Source organism: Ahaetulla prasina, chromosome 9 (genome assembly GCF_028640845.1).
Source record: "Ahaetulla prasina isolate Xishuangbanna chromosome 9, ASM2864084v1, whole genome shotgun sequence".
In the NCBI taxonomy this organism is placed as follows: domain Eukaryota; kingdom Metazoa; phylum Chordata; class Lepidosauria; order Squamata; family Colubridae; genus Ahaetulla; species Ahaetulla prasina.
In genome coordinates, this window is record NC_080547.1 from 3,115,848 (window position 1) to 3,128,225 (window position 12,378).

The 12,378-nt window shown below is 46.9% G+C and overlaps 1 protein-coding gene across 3 annotated transcripts in view; it reads right to left on the bottom strand.

Annotated features, from left to right (window-relative positions):
* RHOBTB2 (Rho related BTB domain containing 2) overlaps positions 1 to 12,378 on the bottom strand; it is a 61,012-nt gene that overhangs the window by 15,858 nt on the left and 32,776 nt on the right. For 2 of the 3 annotated variants that reach the window (XM_058194741.1, XM_058194742.1), the window contains exons 3-4: positions 2,849 to 3,050; positions 1,411 to 1,514 (exon numbers count right to left, since the gene is read on the bottom strand). In XM_058194741.1, the coding sequence (XP_058050724.1) occupies positions 1,411 to 1,514; positions 2,849 to 3,050 (306 nt within the window). Of the gene's footprint in view, positions 1 to 1,410; positions 1,515 to 2,848; positions 3,051 to 10,689; positions 11,073 to 12,378 lie in introns of those variants that run through there. The other variant, XM_058194743.1, reaches the window with a different exon arrangement.

Here is a 12,378-nt window from a genome sequence, read left to right on the forward strand (position 1 = left end):
GTTTGTTATGTTGTGTTGGGTTATAAATAAAAAACTTTTTTAAAAAGTGTTTGCCCTGAATGATGGCCTTTGACCCCTCCCCTCACAATGTATGTATGGTAATAAGGGGGCACATTTGACCTGTGTCCTGGAACAAACTCAGATTCCTTTTCGTAGATTGTCTCCTTATTTTCCTTGCCTTAACAATACTATTGGAATTAGTATAATAACCTGCAAAATACCCTCTGATATCTTGAGAGTTGTGCTTAGAGCAGAGGTGGCATTCAGCCGGTTCGCACCGGTTCAGGCGAACCGGTAGTAACAACCTGCCTCCCCGGCGCTATGCCGTCCTCTTTAGGCACATTTTGAAGCCGCGTGCAAACCAAACGCACGAGCAAAGCGCATAGCGTGGAAGGCCACGTGCACGCTCATATTTGCGAACCGGTAGGGAAAGTAAGTGAAGTAAGCCACCTCTGGCTTAGGGAGCGCATCAGTGAGCAGAGTAAGACTGTTTTCTCCACCTGTATATCTTCCAGATATTAAGACTTCCAGCTTCCGGAAGGCCTTGTTATTGGCTACCCCTATTTCTTGCGACTCTGAATTTCGCAGTGAACCTCTCTCTCTGCAGGATGGAAAAAAAGTATGTTTTTGGGTTCTACGGATGTTCGGTATCCGCTTTCAAGATAGCTTCTTTTTCTTTCTCAGCTTTATACACGTCTCTTTTCCCTCCCCCCAATGCTTTTCTATGTACTTTATATTTTATAATACTTCATTGTTGTTGTTGTTGTTGTTAGTTGCGAAGTCGTGTCTGACCCATTGTGACCCCATGGACAATGTTCCGCGAGGCCTTCCTGTCTTCTACCATCCTCTGGAATTAAGCTCACGCCTACTGCTTCAGTGACTCCATCCTCGTTCTGTGCCGTCCCCTTCTTCTTTTGCCCTCCATCTTTCCCAGCATTAGGCTCTTCTCCAGGGAGTCCATCCTTCTCATAGGTGGCCAAAGCATTTGAGTTTCATCTTCAGGATCTGGCCTTCTAAAGAACAGTCATGGTTGATCTCCTCTAGGACTGTCTTGTTTGATCGCCTTGCAGTCCAAGGGACTCGCAGGAGTCTTCTCCAGCACCAGAGTTCAAAGGCCTCGATTCTTTGGCGCTCAGCCTTTCTTATGGTCCAACTTTCACAGCCATACATTGCAACTGGCAAAACCAGAACCTTGACTATGCTCACTTTGGTTAGCAGGGTGATGTCTCTGCTTTTTAGTACGCTGTCTAGATTTGCCATAACTTTCCTCCCCAGGAGCAAGTGTCTTTTAATTTCTTGGCCGCAGTCCCTATCTGCGGTGATCTTGGAGCCCGGGAAAATAAAATCTTATCTGCTTGATAACTCAGTAAAAATGTTAATGGAAGTTCTGTGTCCACTTCCAGGGCTTACCTTCCGTAAGCAAAGCGCCTGTCTTTGTGATGGTCTCCAAAGGTATCCCAAAGCCTTAAGGAAACACTAACATCGTCTACAACATCTCGGGAACGTTCCAGTACCTGGGAGAAATTTAAAAAAAACAAACCAAGATTATCTTCAAACCAAAAGGACGATTAGAGGTCCAGCTGAAGGTGGTAGACTAGAGAAGGTGGAGACCCAAATTCTAATCCTCTTTCAGCCACAGAAACTGTCTTTCAACCCAAGAGCTAACCTGGTGCTGTGATAAAGGTGATGACTGAGAATAGGTGGGGTAAGGTTCAAGTCTCTCTAGAGCAGGGCTGGGCAACTATGGCCCCTTTATGACCTATGGACTTCAACTCCCAGAATTCCTGAGCCAGCATGCTGGCTCAGGAATTCTGGGAGTTGAAGTCCATAGGTCATAAAGGGGCCATATTTGCCCAGCCCTACTCTAGAGCAAGGGTCTCCAACCTTGGCAACTTTAAGACTTGTGGACTTCAACTCCCAGAATTCCTCAGCCAGCTTTGCTTTAAGACTTGTGGACTTCAACTCCCAGAATTCCTCAGCCAGCTTTGCTTTAAGACTTGTGGACTTCGACTCCCAGAATTCCTCAGCCAGCTTTGCTTTAAGACTTGTGGACTTCAACTCCCAGAATTGGGAGCAAAGCTGGCTGAGGAACTCTGGGAGTTGAAGCCCACAAGTCTTAAAGTTGCCAAGGTTGGAGACCCCTGCTCTAGAGCAGGGTGTGTGTGTCAAACTCAATTTCGTTGCGGGCCGCATCAGGGTTGTGTTTGACCTCGGGGGGCCAGGGTGAGTTTTCACCAGAAACCAAATCAGAACCACCCTGGAAAAATCCCTATACCACATCATCAGTTTATTATTAGAAGACGATGCATGGTTGCAGTTTAGGTCGAGGAAGACCCCTTTAAAGCTGGAGGTAAAGGGGAATAAAGGAGAGTTTTTATAAAAGTGTTTTTTGATGCTGTTTTGATGCGGAGCATCCAAAAACTGCAGTAGGGAGAGTAAATCAGTAGTAGAGGATGGTCCAGAATAGGGTAGAAAAGGTTCTTTTTTTCCTCCCCAAGTGTGCAATTTGTTTTCCAAAAATCTGCACATCATTCTTTTATTGTTCTACACACACAAAATAGTGCCTTCATTTTTTTTAAGAGTTTGCCGTGACAATAGAATAGAATTTTTTTTTTATTGGCCAAGTGTGATGGGACACACAAGAAATTTATCTTGGTGCATATGTACCATATACGTAAACATTAAACGACGTTTAATGTAGAGATTCAGGGAGCTGTATCAGCCAAACACAGCTGTGTGTTTAGTGCTTATAAGTGCAGCACTTTTAAGTATCCCGAAGGAAGCTATTATTATTTTTTTACACTATCACTTCCCCCTTGATAGACCCATCGGTGAAAATGCCACTCACCTCCTGGCAAACCCGGTACTGATCAATGGCCCAGACTGTGGGCACGTGGGTAGCGAGGAGCTGATACTGTGTCAATGTGGCATTACATGCACGGGCACAAATGAGCCGAGTCTTGCCCACTGCGTTGTCCCCAACCACGACACACTTGATGGTTTCTACGTTTGGCCTTTCATAATCCATGTCAGAATCCATTAATTGGGACCTGCATCAAGAAGAGAGAGAGGAAAGAAAAGATAAAAGAAGGTACATCAGACAGGTGTTTCCATCTCAATGGAAGCATTCAATATTAGTAAAATAGAATAGAATGAATGAGCTGGAAGGGACTTCGGAGGTCTTCTAGTCCAGTCCCTTGCTCAAGCAGCAGAACCTATACCAATGGTGGCGAACTTTTAACCTTTCATACCTGAACAGTATGCGCGCTTTTACATGCTCGTGCGCCATCTGTGCAAATGCGCAGCTCCTCCCCGTGCACTGAGCGTGCAACCCCACCATCTGCGCATACGCACAGCTTCCATGCGCCAAACACACCATCGGAACATGCGTGTTGTCAAGGTTCCAGAAATAAAAAAAAATTCTGCAATAAAAAAAAACTCAGAACCCATTGTTTTTCAGAGTTCTTTACTAGCATGAGGAAACTGGCACACGATGAGTGAAATTCCAAAACTGAATTTCCGGATTCTTTTCCCAGTTATACAAACCCCAAGAGTCCCACCCCCCTGACCCCTTTGATGGTCACATGGTCCCACGTTCTCCCAGTTCATTCGAATATCTTCTTGCCACTCTTCCTGCAGATGTGAACACCATCCGACCTTGACCGCTTGAAGAATGTTAACATACCCCTCAGCCCCCTTCTTCCCCTCAGGGGAAAAATGTGGCAGCATCTGGAACCCTAAAGTCTAGTATGGTTTCCAGGCCTGACAGGTGTGACTTTCACACGCGACAATCGCACCATCTGCACATGTGCGTGGTTTCCGTGCATGCAATGCACAGGCGCGGATGCTGTCTACTCTTGCACTCATGCGCAAGTGCAAAGCTGGCTGAGGAACTCTGGGAGTTGAAGTCCACAAGTCTTAAAAGAGCCAAGTTTGCAGACCCCTGGTCTAGACTCTTCTTAAAAGCCTCCAGTGTTGGAGCTCCCACGATTTCTGGTGGCAAGCTGTTCCACTGGTTAATTGTCCTCACTGTTAGGAAGTTTCTCCTCAATTCCAAGTTGATTCCAATTTGCTTAGTTTCCATCCATTGTTTCTTGTCCTGCCCCTCTGGTGCTTTGGAGAATAATTGGAACCGCCCCCCCCTTCTTTGTGGCAGCCCCTCAAGTACTAGAATACTGCTATTTTTTTTTTATTTGCATTTATATCCCGCCCTTCTCCGAAGACTCAGGGTGGCTTACACTATGTCAAGCAATAGTCTTCATTCATTTGTATATTATATACAAAGTCAACTTATTGCCCCCAACAATCTGGGTCCTCATTTTATTTACCTTATGAAGGATGGAAGGCTGAGTCAACCTTGGGCCTGGTGGGACTTGAACCTGCAGTAATTGCAAGCAGCTGCTGCTAATAACAGACTGTCTTAGCAGTCTGAGCCACACAGACCCCATCATGTCATCCTTAACTATTCTTTTCTTTAGATCAGCCAATAATCCTACTTCACCATGGGATCTGCTGGAGGGGGAGGGGGGATATGCAATGACTCTCAGTTTTGGCCTTTGCAAATAGCCCCCACCCCACCCCACCTCTATACTACCATTAACTGGCCACCCAAGTTTCAGAAGAATTGGGTAATTGTTCTCCTCCAGACTGAGATAATCCTCACCAGATCTCAAGAACTTAGAAGAGCCTTGAAGGGATTTGGGAACTTGGCTAGTGCCCCCCCACCCCACCCCACCCCTACCCAACATGCATTCCAGCCAATGTCCCTTCAAAAATTAATAAGTGTTTTTTCAGAATATGTCTCAGTGCAGCTTCTGATCAGATACATACCCTGGAAATTTGGTTCGAATCTCTTCCCTTCTCTCGGTTTTCTACACTGGTCATGTGAGAATTCGCCTAATCTTACCTTCTACCAAACCTGCCCCCCACACCCCATCTAAGAGAACTAGCACCGAGTCTGACCCATTCCTCTGCCCCACACTTTCCCACCCCACCCAAAGTCCCATCTTCCCTTCTTCCTCTCTTCTCCTATAAACACATCCAACAAAGGCATCAACACCAGCAGCCTCTGGGACTGAATAATTAAAGAAGCTGTAATGCAGGCTTCCAGCTGCTTGTTTAGCAAAAAGGAACCACTGATACTTGGGATAATGGAATTTACAGCATTTGCTGCTGACGCGGAATAAAATAAAGGGCTGACTCCCTGCTTGGTTTTTAAACACACACACACACACACACACACACACACACACACACACACACACACACACACACACGTTTTCCTCGGTAGGAAAGTTTATAATAAGAGTGCCAAAACTGGCATCTGAATGGGAAGACCCGTCCAGTTAGAAAGACGCGGGAAGCAAGGGGGCATTCGATGAGGTCGAACGTTTGCCCTCAAGGGAAATTGAAGGAAGTTTCAAGTGTCCTCTTTATTTTCTACGCTGGGATTTGGATCCGGTCATACAAGCCACCCAGCAGCCTGCAGCTGATCTAATCTTATCTAATCTAATCTAATCTAATCTAATCATAGAAGTCTGGGAAGGAAGTTAACTCAGAGTCTTAAGGCAAAGATTGCTTCCACGTTCCCCATTTCTCCGTACGTCTATGTTCTATAATGTGAGTTTTACACATCACTCAAGGTGACAAATAGAATAGAACAGGGGTCTCCAACCTTGGCCACTTTAAGCCTGGAGGACTTCAACTCCCAGAATTCCCCAGCCAGGTTTGAGTTGAAGTCTTCCAGGCTTAAAGTGGCCAAGGTTGGAGACCCCTGGAATAGAATACAGAATAACGAAGTTGGATGGGATGTTGGAGATCTTCTGGACCAACATCCTGCTCAAACAGGAGACACCCTATTCATTTCTGGACAAAAGGCTATCCAACCCCTTCTTAAAAACCTCCAGTAATGGAGCGTGCACAACTCCTGAAGATAAACTGTTCCACTGATGAATTGTCCTCACTGTCAATTTTAGGTTGGATCTCTCTTTGATAAGCTTCCATAGGTTATGTCTTGTGTTGTACCCTTGCATGCTTTGGAGAGTAAGTTAACGTTGCTATTCTGTGACAGCCCCTCAAATATTGGAGGACTGCTATCGGGTCACCTCAGCCCTTTTCTTCATTAAACTAGACATACCTCATTTCCAACAACCACTCATGGTATGCTTTGGCCTCCAGATCCCTTATCATCTCTGGGGCTCTTCTCTGCACTCATTTTATAATTCCTATCACAACCATTTCAGCAAGTGTTAGAGATCTTACAGCTGCCTGCACATAACATGCTACATTTACTTCGTTTTACATTTAGCAAAGGGCTTGTTGGTTGAACTCAACAAGTTTATGAACTCAACAGATTTACAGTTCAAAACTTGGGGTTTTTTTTAATCACAAATGGAAAAAGGGTCAATTCAATAACCCCAGTTAAGAATGTTATTATGCAAATCCACCCAGGTCACGCAGTTTATCAGCACAGAGATTAAACTATGCCCACTCAGTGCTACTCGTGGAAGTTGGCAATTATATAACATAGAATGTTCGCGGGAACAAAATAATATAGATTTGAGTCCCGGGTGCTTTTTCATTGCCAAAGGACAGATTTGGTGAAAGGCATTTAAATAAATGTGTAATGATAACGGATGCAGGTGGCAAAGCAGCCCATTTCGATGGTGGTCTAAAATAATAACCTCCTTATTGTTAGAAAATGTATCCAGTGGATAAAAGAGAAGCAAAATAAAAGAATTACGCAGAAAAAAAACAAACCTTCAGTCTCACAGTGCACGGGTTTTGAAAAGCTGAGTGTGATTCATTCATCCCAAAATAGATCTGAAGTGTCAGGTATCCACTGATTTTATAAAAAATGGCTTTTGTGATAAAAATAAGATCACACACCATTTGATGGGGGGGGGGAAGATGTATTATTAGCTTTCTTCTTTATTGTTCCCAATACACGACATTGACAGCCAGAAGAGTTTGATAAGAATAACAAGTTTCTTTTTAAAAAAATTAAGAGACTTTGAGACTACAATTCTATTTACATTGTCTTTAAGAAGCAGTCGTATATAGCATACATCTCACCTTAGCAGGTAGCATTGTCCCAAAGCAATTCAAAGATATTTCCATAGGATTTCACATTGATTTGCACAACCCAACCTCCCCAGGAGTGGGAGGACGAGGAAATAAGTATAATTCTAATACTCAGTATGTTAAGTACAATATAATATGTAGAAGTAGAACTATTGAAAACCAAGTTTAAGTTCCCACTGAGCGACAAAAGGTTGCAAGGTAATTGTAGGCTACTGTACTATATGACATGATTCATACAGTATACATACTACTTAAAATATAGTTTATGGGGCCACCGTATATTGAATAAACCACAGTCTACAAAGCATCATATACAGTATAACCCCCACCGTGGATGAGTTCACACAATATACTAAGCCAGAACTGGAAAAGGCCAGGTTGTGTGAACTCAGACAATTCAATCTGCTCTACCTCTCAAATCTGTTCTGAGGATAAAATAAGGGAAAGTGGAACACCATGCCTATAATCCGGAGTAAATATACAGTATACAATAGAGAGGCCATTAAGAACCATTTGCTTCCATTAAGCATTAATTGAGGTGCAATAAATAAGCAACCGTCAGTTTGATGTAGTTGTTAAAGCATGAAGCTAGATACCAGAGTTGATGAGTTCTAGTCCCACCTTCAGTAGAAACCCAGCTGGGTAACCTTTGGCCAGTCACTCTCTCTCTCTGCCTAGGAAGGAGGCAATGGCAAAAAACCCCTTACTAAAATCTTGCCAAAGAAACTGCAGGGTCTTGTCCAGGTGGGCACCAGGAATCAAGACAGACTCAAAGGCAAGAAGTAATTCATATCTAGGGGATGAATGCAGCCTGAAATCTTGGTATAGTAGGTTATCATGATTTCATAGCGGCGCGGTGGATGCCTGCATCTGTCCGAATCCCTTGGTAGACTTCGCTCCGCAGTTTCCTTTTAAGCACTGAGGTTAAAGGAAAGCTCCGAGCCATTTGGCCAAAGTAACAGCACCGAGTTTGTAATTCCCCTTTGGAAATCATTACACGGGGGGTTGCAAGAGTTAAGAACTCACTCCAAAGGTACAAGAGGCAGGGGCACGCGGGGGATGGAAACAAGAGAGGGTCAAGCTATTTTCCAAAGCACCTGAGGGTAGCGTAAGAAGCAACGGGTAGAAACTAATCAAGGAGAGAAGCAACTTAGAACTAAGGAGAAATTTCCTAACAGTGAGAAGAATTATGGTAACCAATGGAAGTTCAGAATGTCAGAAGTTGTGGCTGCTCCAATCTCTGGAGGCGTTTAAGTAGAAACTGGACCGCCGTTTGACTCAATTGGTACAGGGTCTCCCGCTTGGACTAGAAGACCTGCACTACTATTAATCTTCTCATCGTTCCCATCACCCATCTCCTTCCACTTATGACTGTATGACTGTAACTTTGTTGCTGGCAATCCTTATGATTTATATTGATATATTGACCATCAATTGTGTTGTAAATGTTGTACCTTGACGAATGTATCTTTTCTTTTATGTACACTGAGAGCATATGCACCAAGACAAATTCCTTGTGTGTCCAATCACACTTGGCCAATAAAATTCTATTCTATTCTATTATTCTATTCTATTCTATTCTATTCTATTCTATTCTATTCTATTCTATTCTATTCTATTCTATTCTCCAAGACCCTTTCCAACTCCGCTATTCTGTTTAAAGTGGTTGGAAATAAACTAAAAGGAAGCAAAGTTCCAGGTGGAATTCCAGCAGCAGCAGCAAGAGGGCTGGCTCAGAAGACTGGCTCACTTAGAGCCACATGCTATTTTAAACAAGGGACAATCAATTCAATGCCCGGACCAAAGCTATCGCCTCCAGACCATCCTCTCCCTGCAATAATTCATCATATATTCTTTCTTCGCGCATACTTCTTTATGCAAAACCTCTAGAGACTGCAGGGAGGACAGACAATCGAAGCCATCCACCTGCTCTTCCTTTTCAACCCTATTGAGTGTGTATTTTTAGTAGCTCTTTTGTCCCAGGGCAGCCAATTCATGATCTGCTTTTGTTCTCCAGGATCTGTCATCATGACACCCAGATGCTCCAGTGTCTCTCTTCCCCCTCTCCCTCCCCCCCCCTTCCAGGCTTGCCTTAGCCTTAACCCTTCTCCTTTTCAGACTCCAGATTGCGGCTTGCTGCTCTCATTTGCCCCTTCGCTGTAATTCCAGCATCTGTCCCTGCTCGTCACTCCCTTCTTCCCTCGGTGACGTCCTCAGCGCTCTGCTTACTAGAATCCTAGCCCTCCAATCTGCCTCCCTCTCTCTTAAAGGGAAAAGTCCCCGTGTTCCTGCAAGCTGCCCCAGTCTTCTGTTGCCAAGGAGACCAGAGAATCACCAGGGGAGCCTAGCTCGTTTCCTAGCAACGGGAAGAGCTAAAAAATCCCTCCCATCATTTTACAGGAATGTATGATGATGATGGTGATGATGGTGATGGTGATTTTTTTTTTTTAAAAAGAAATGTATGTTTCCCCCCCCTCCATCTAGAATGATTTGTTAAGAACTAGTAATAACAACAGTTGAGTCCAAACAGGATCTGGATTCTTCTACTAAAGTGCATCCTGGAAGGAAGGAAGGAAGGAAGGAAGGAAGGAAGGATGGGGCGAACATCTCAGCGTTCTCAACATCCCACCCAGGTGCAAGGAAGAAACAGGGCCAAAAGAAATCTGCAAGAATTGCTGGCCAAAGCTGGGCTTGATTATTATGATAACAAGCCACCACGCAGACCGTGGGGGGTGGGGGGGGGGAGGGGAGGCACAAAGCAATCCGTTTTGCAAAACAAGCAGAAACGCGGACGTCTCTTTTGCGCCCGCGCGCACGCGGCTCTGGAAGTGTCCTGCAACATTTCTTCTACCATGCTAAGCACCTCAAACTTGTAAGCTGGAAGGCGGCGCGGTTTCCTGGTTCAAACCAGAACCCCCCCCCTTCCTTCCTTCCTTCCTTCCTTCCTTCCTTCCTTCCTTCCTTCCTTCCTTCCTTCCTTCCTTTCTTTTTTTTCTTTCTTTTTCCTTTTTTTGTTTTTTTGCAACGATTGTCCGGAGATGCGCCTCGGGGGACTCTCGCCTGGTTTTGTAAACAACTTTCACCGCCCCCGCGTGTCCCCCTTTCCCCCCCATCCCCAGGGCGCCCATCTCGTTTCCCTTGTGGGTTAAGGGCACACATGCAAAAGCGGGGCACAAAAGCTGTCGGCGGCTGCGTGACAGCCACGGGAGCGTCTCCCTTCCCTTCCCTTCCCTCCCCCACCCCAGAGGACCGTTCCACTCCAGCAGTGCGGGGCGCCGGAGGGCAGGGGACAAAAAAACACCGGAGTTGGCACCGAGTCGCGCAGGAGGAGGAGGAGGAGGGGGCGCGCCAGAGGTCGCGCGCAGAGGGCCAGGGCTGGGCTCCAAAGGGAGCCTTCCCCACCCCATCCCTTTGCCCCCCCCAAATCCTGTCCTTTTGCTGCTCTCTCTCTCTCTGCCCTCCCCCCCCTCCATGCACGCCCTGTCAATCAGCCTTCGGTTCAAGTACTCTGGCTAAGCAGGAGCCCGGCGGAATGGCTCGGCTCAGCTCGGCTCTCAAGGTAGAGGAAGCCGGAGAGAGAACCAGGCGGGCAGGGGTTTTACTTACACCGACACATCTGAAGGGGCAATTCTTGGCGGCGGGAAGACGAGCCCAGCTCTTCCCTGGAGACATGGTGCTGATGGCGATCGCGAGCGCTGGGCTCGGCCTCCTCTTCCTCCTCCTCCTCTTCTTCTTCTTTTCCTCCTTCTTCTTTTTCTCCTTCCCCTTCCCCTTCCGAGGCCGCTGCAAGGAAGCTCAGACTCCCCGGCTCAGATGCTGCTGCTGCTGTTGTTGTTGCTGCTGCTCGGGGATCCGATTCCTCGCCGGCTCAGGAGAGGCTGATGGAGCCCTTTGCAAAGCTCCGCCGGCCAGCAGCATCTTCCTTCCCTGCCGGTGCCCGGCTACTGCTGTTGCTGCTGCACGCGGGAAGGCTCGGCGGCTCCTCCACTCCTGCTCACTCCTTCTTCCCTCGGTGACGTCCTCAGCGCTCTGCTTACTAGAATCCTAGCCCTCCAATCTGCCTCCCTCTCTCTTAAAGGGAAAAGTCCCCGTGTTCCTGCAAGCTGCCCCAGTCTTCTGTTGCCAAGGAGACCAGAGAATCACCAGGGGAGCCTAGCTCGTTTCCTAGCAACGGGAAGAGCTAAAAAATCCCTCCCATCATTTTACAGGAATGTATGATGATGATGGTGATGATGGTGATGGTGATTTTTTTTTTTTAAAAAGAAATGTATGTTTCCCCCCCCTCCATCTAGAATGATTTGTTAAGAACTAGTAATAACAACAGTTGAGTCCAAACAGGATCTGGATTCTTCTACTAAAGTGCATCCTGGAAGGAAGGAAGGAAGGAAGGAAGGAAGGAAGGATGGGGCGAACATCTCAGCGTTCTCAACATCCCACCCAGGTGCAAGGAAGAAACAGGGCCAAAAGAAATCTGCAAGAATTGCTGGCCAAAGCTGGGCTTGATTATTATGATAACAAGCCACCACGCAGACCGTGGGGTGGGGGAGGAGGCACAAAGCAATCCGTTTTGCAAAACAAGCAGAAACGCGGACGTCTCTTTTGCGCCCGCGCGCACGCGGCTCTGGAAGTGTCCTGCAACATTTCTTCTACCATGCTAAGCACCTCAAACTTGTAAGCTGGAAGGCGGCGCGGTTTCCTGGTTCAAACCAGAACCCCCCCCCCTTCCTTCCTTCCTTCCTTCCTTCCTTCCTTCCTTCCTTCCTTCCTTCCTTTCTTTTTTTTCTTTCTTTTTCCTTTTTTTGTTTTTTTGCAACGATTGTCCGGAGATGCGCCTCGGGGGACTCTCGCCTGGTTTTGTAAACAACTTTCACCGCCCCCGCGTGTCCCCCTTTCCCCCCCATCCCCAGGGCGCCCATCTCGTTTCCCTTGTGGGTTAAGGGCACACATGCAAAAGCGGGGCACAAAAGCTGTCGGCGGCTGCGTGACAGCCACGGGAGCGTCTCCCTTCCCTTCCCTTCCCTCCCCCACCCCAGAGGACCGTTCCACTCCAGCAGTGCGGGGCGCCGGAGGGCAGGGGACAAAAAAACACCGGAGTTGGCACCGAGTCGCGCAGGAGGAGGAGGAGGAGGAGGCGCGCCAGAGGTCGCGCGCAGAGTGACAGGGCTGGGCTCCAAAGGGAGCCTTCCCAGCACCCCCATCCCTTTGCCCCCCCCAAATCCTGTCCTTTTGCTGCTCTCTCTCTCTCTGCCCTCCCCCCCCTCCATGCACGCCCTGTCAATCAGCCTTCGGTTCAAG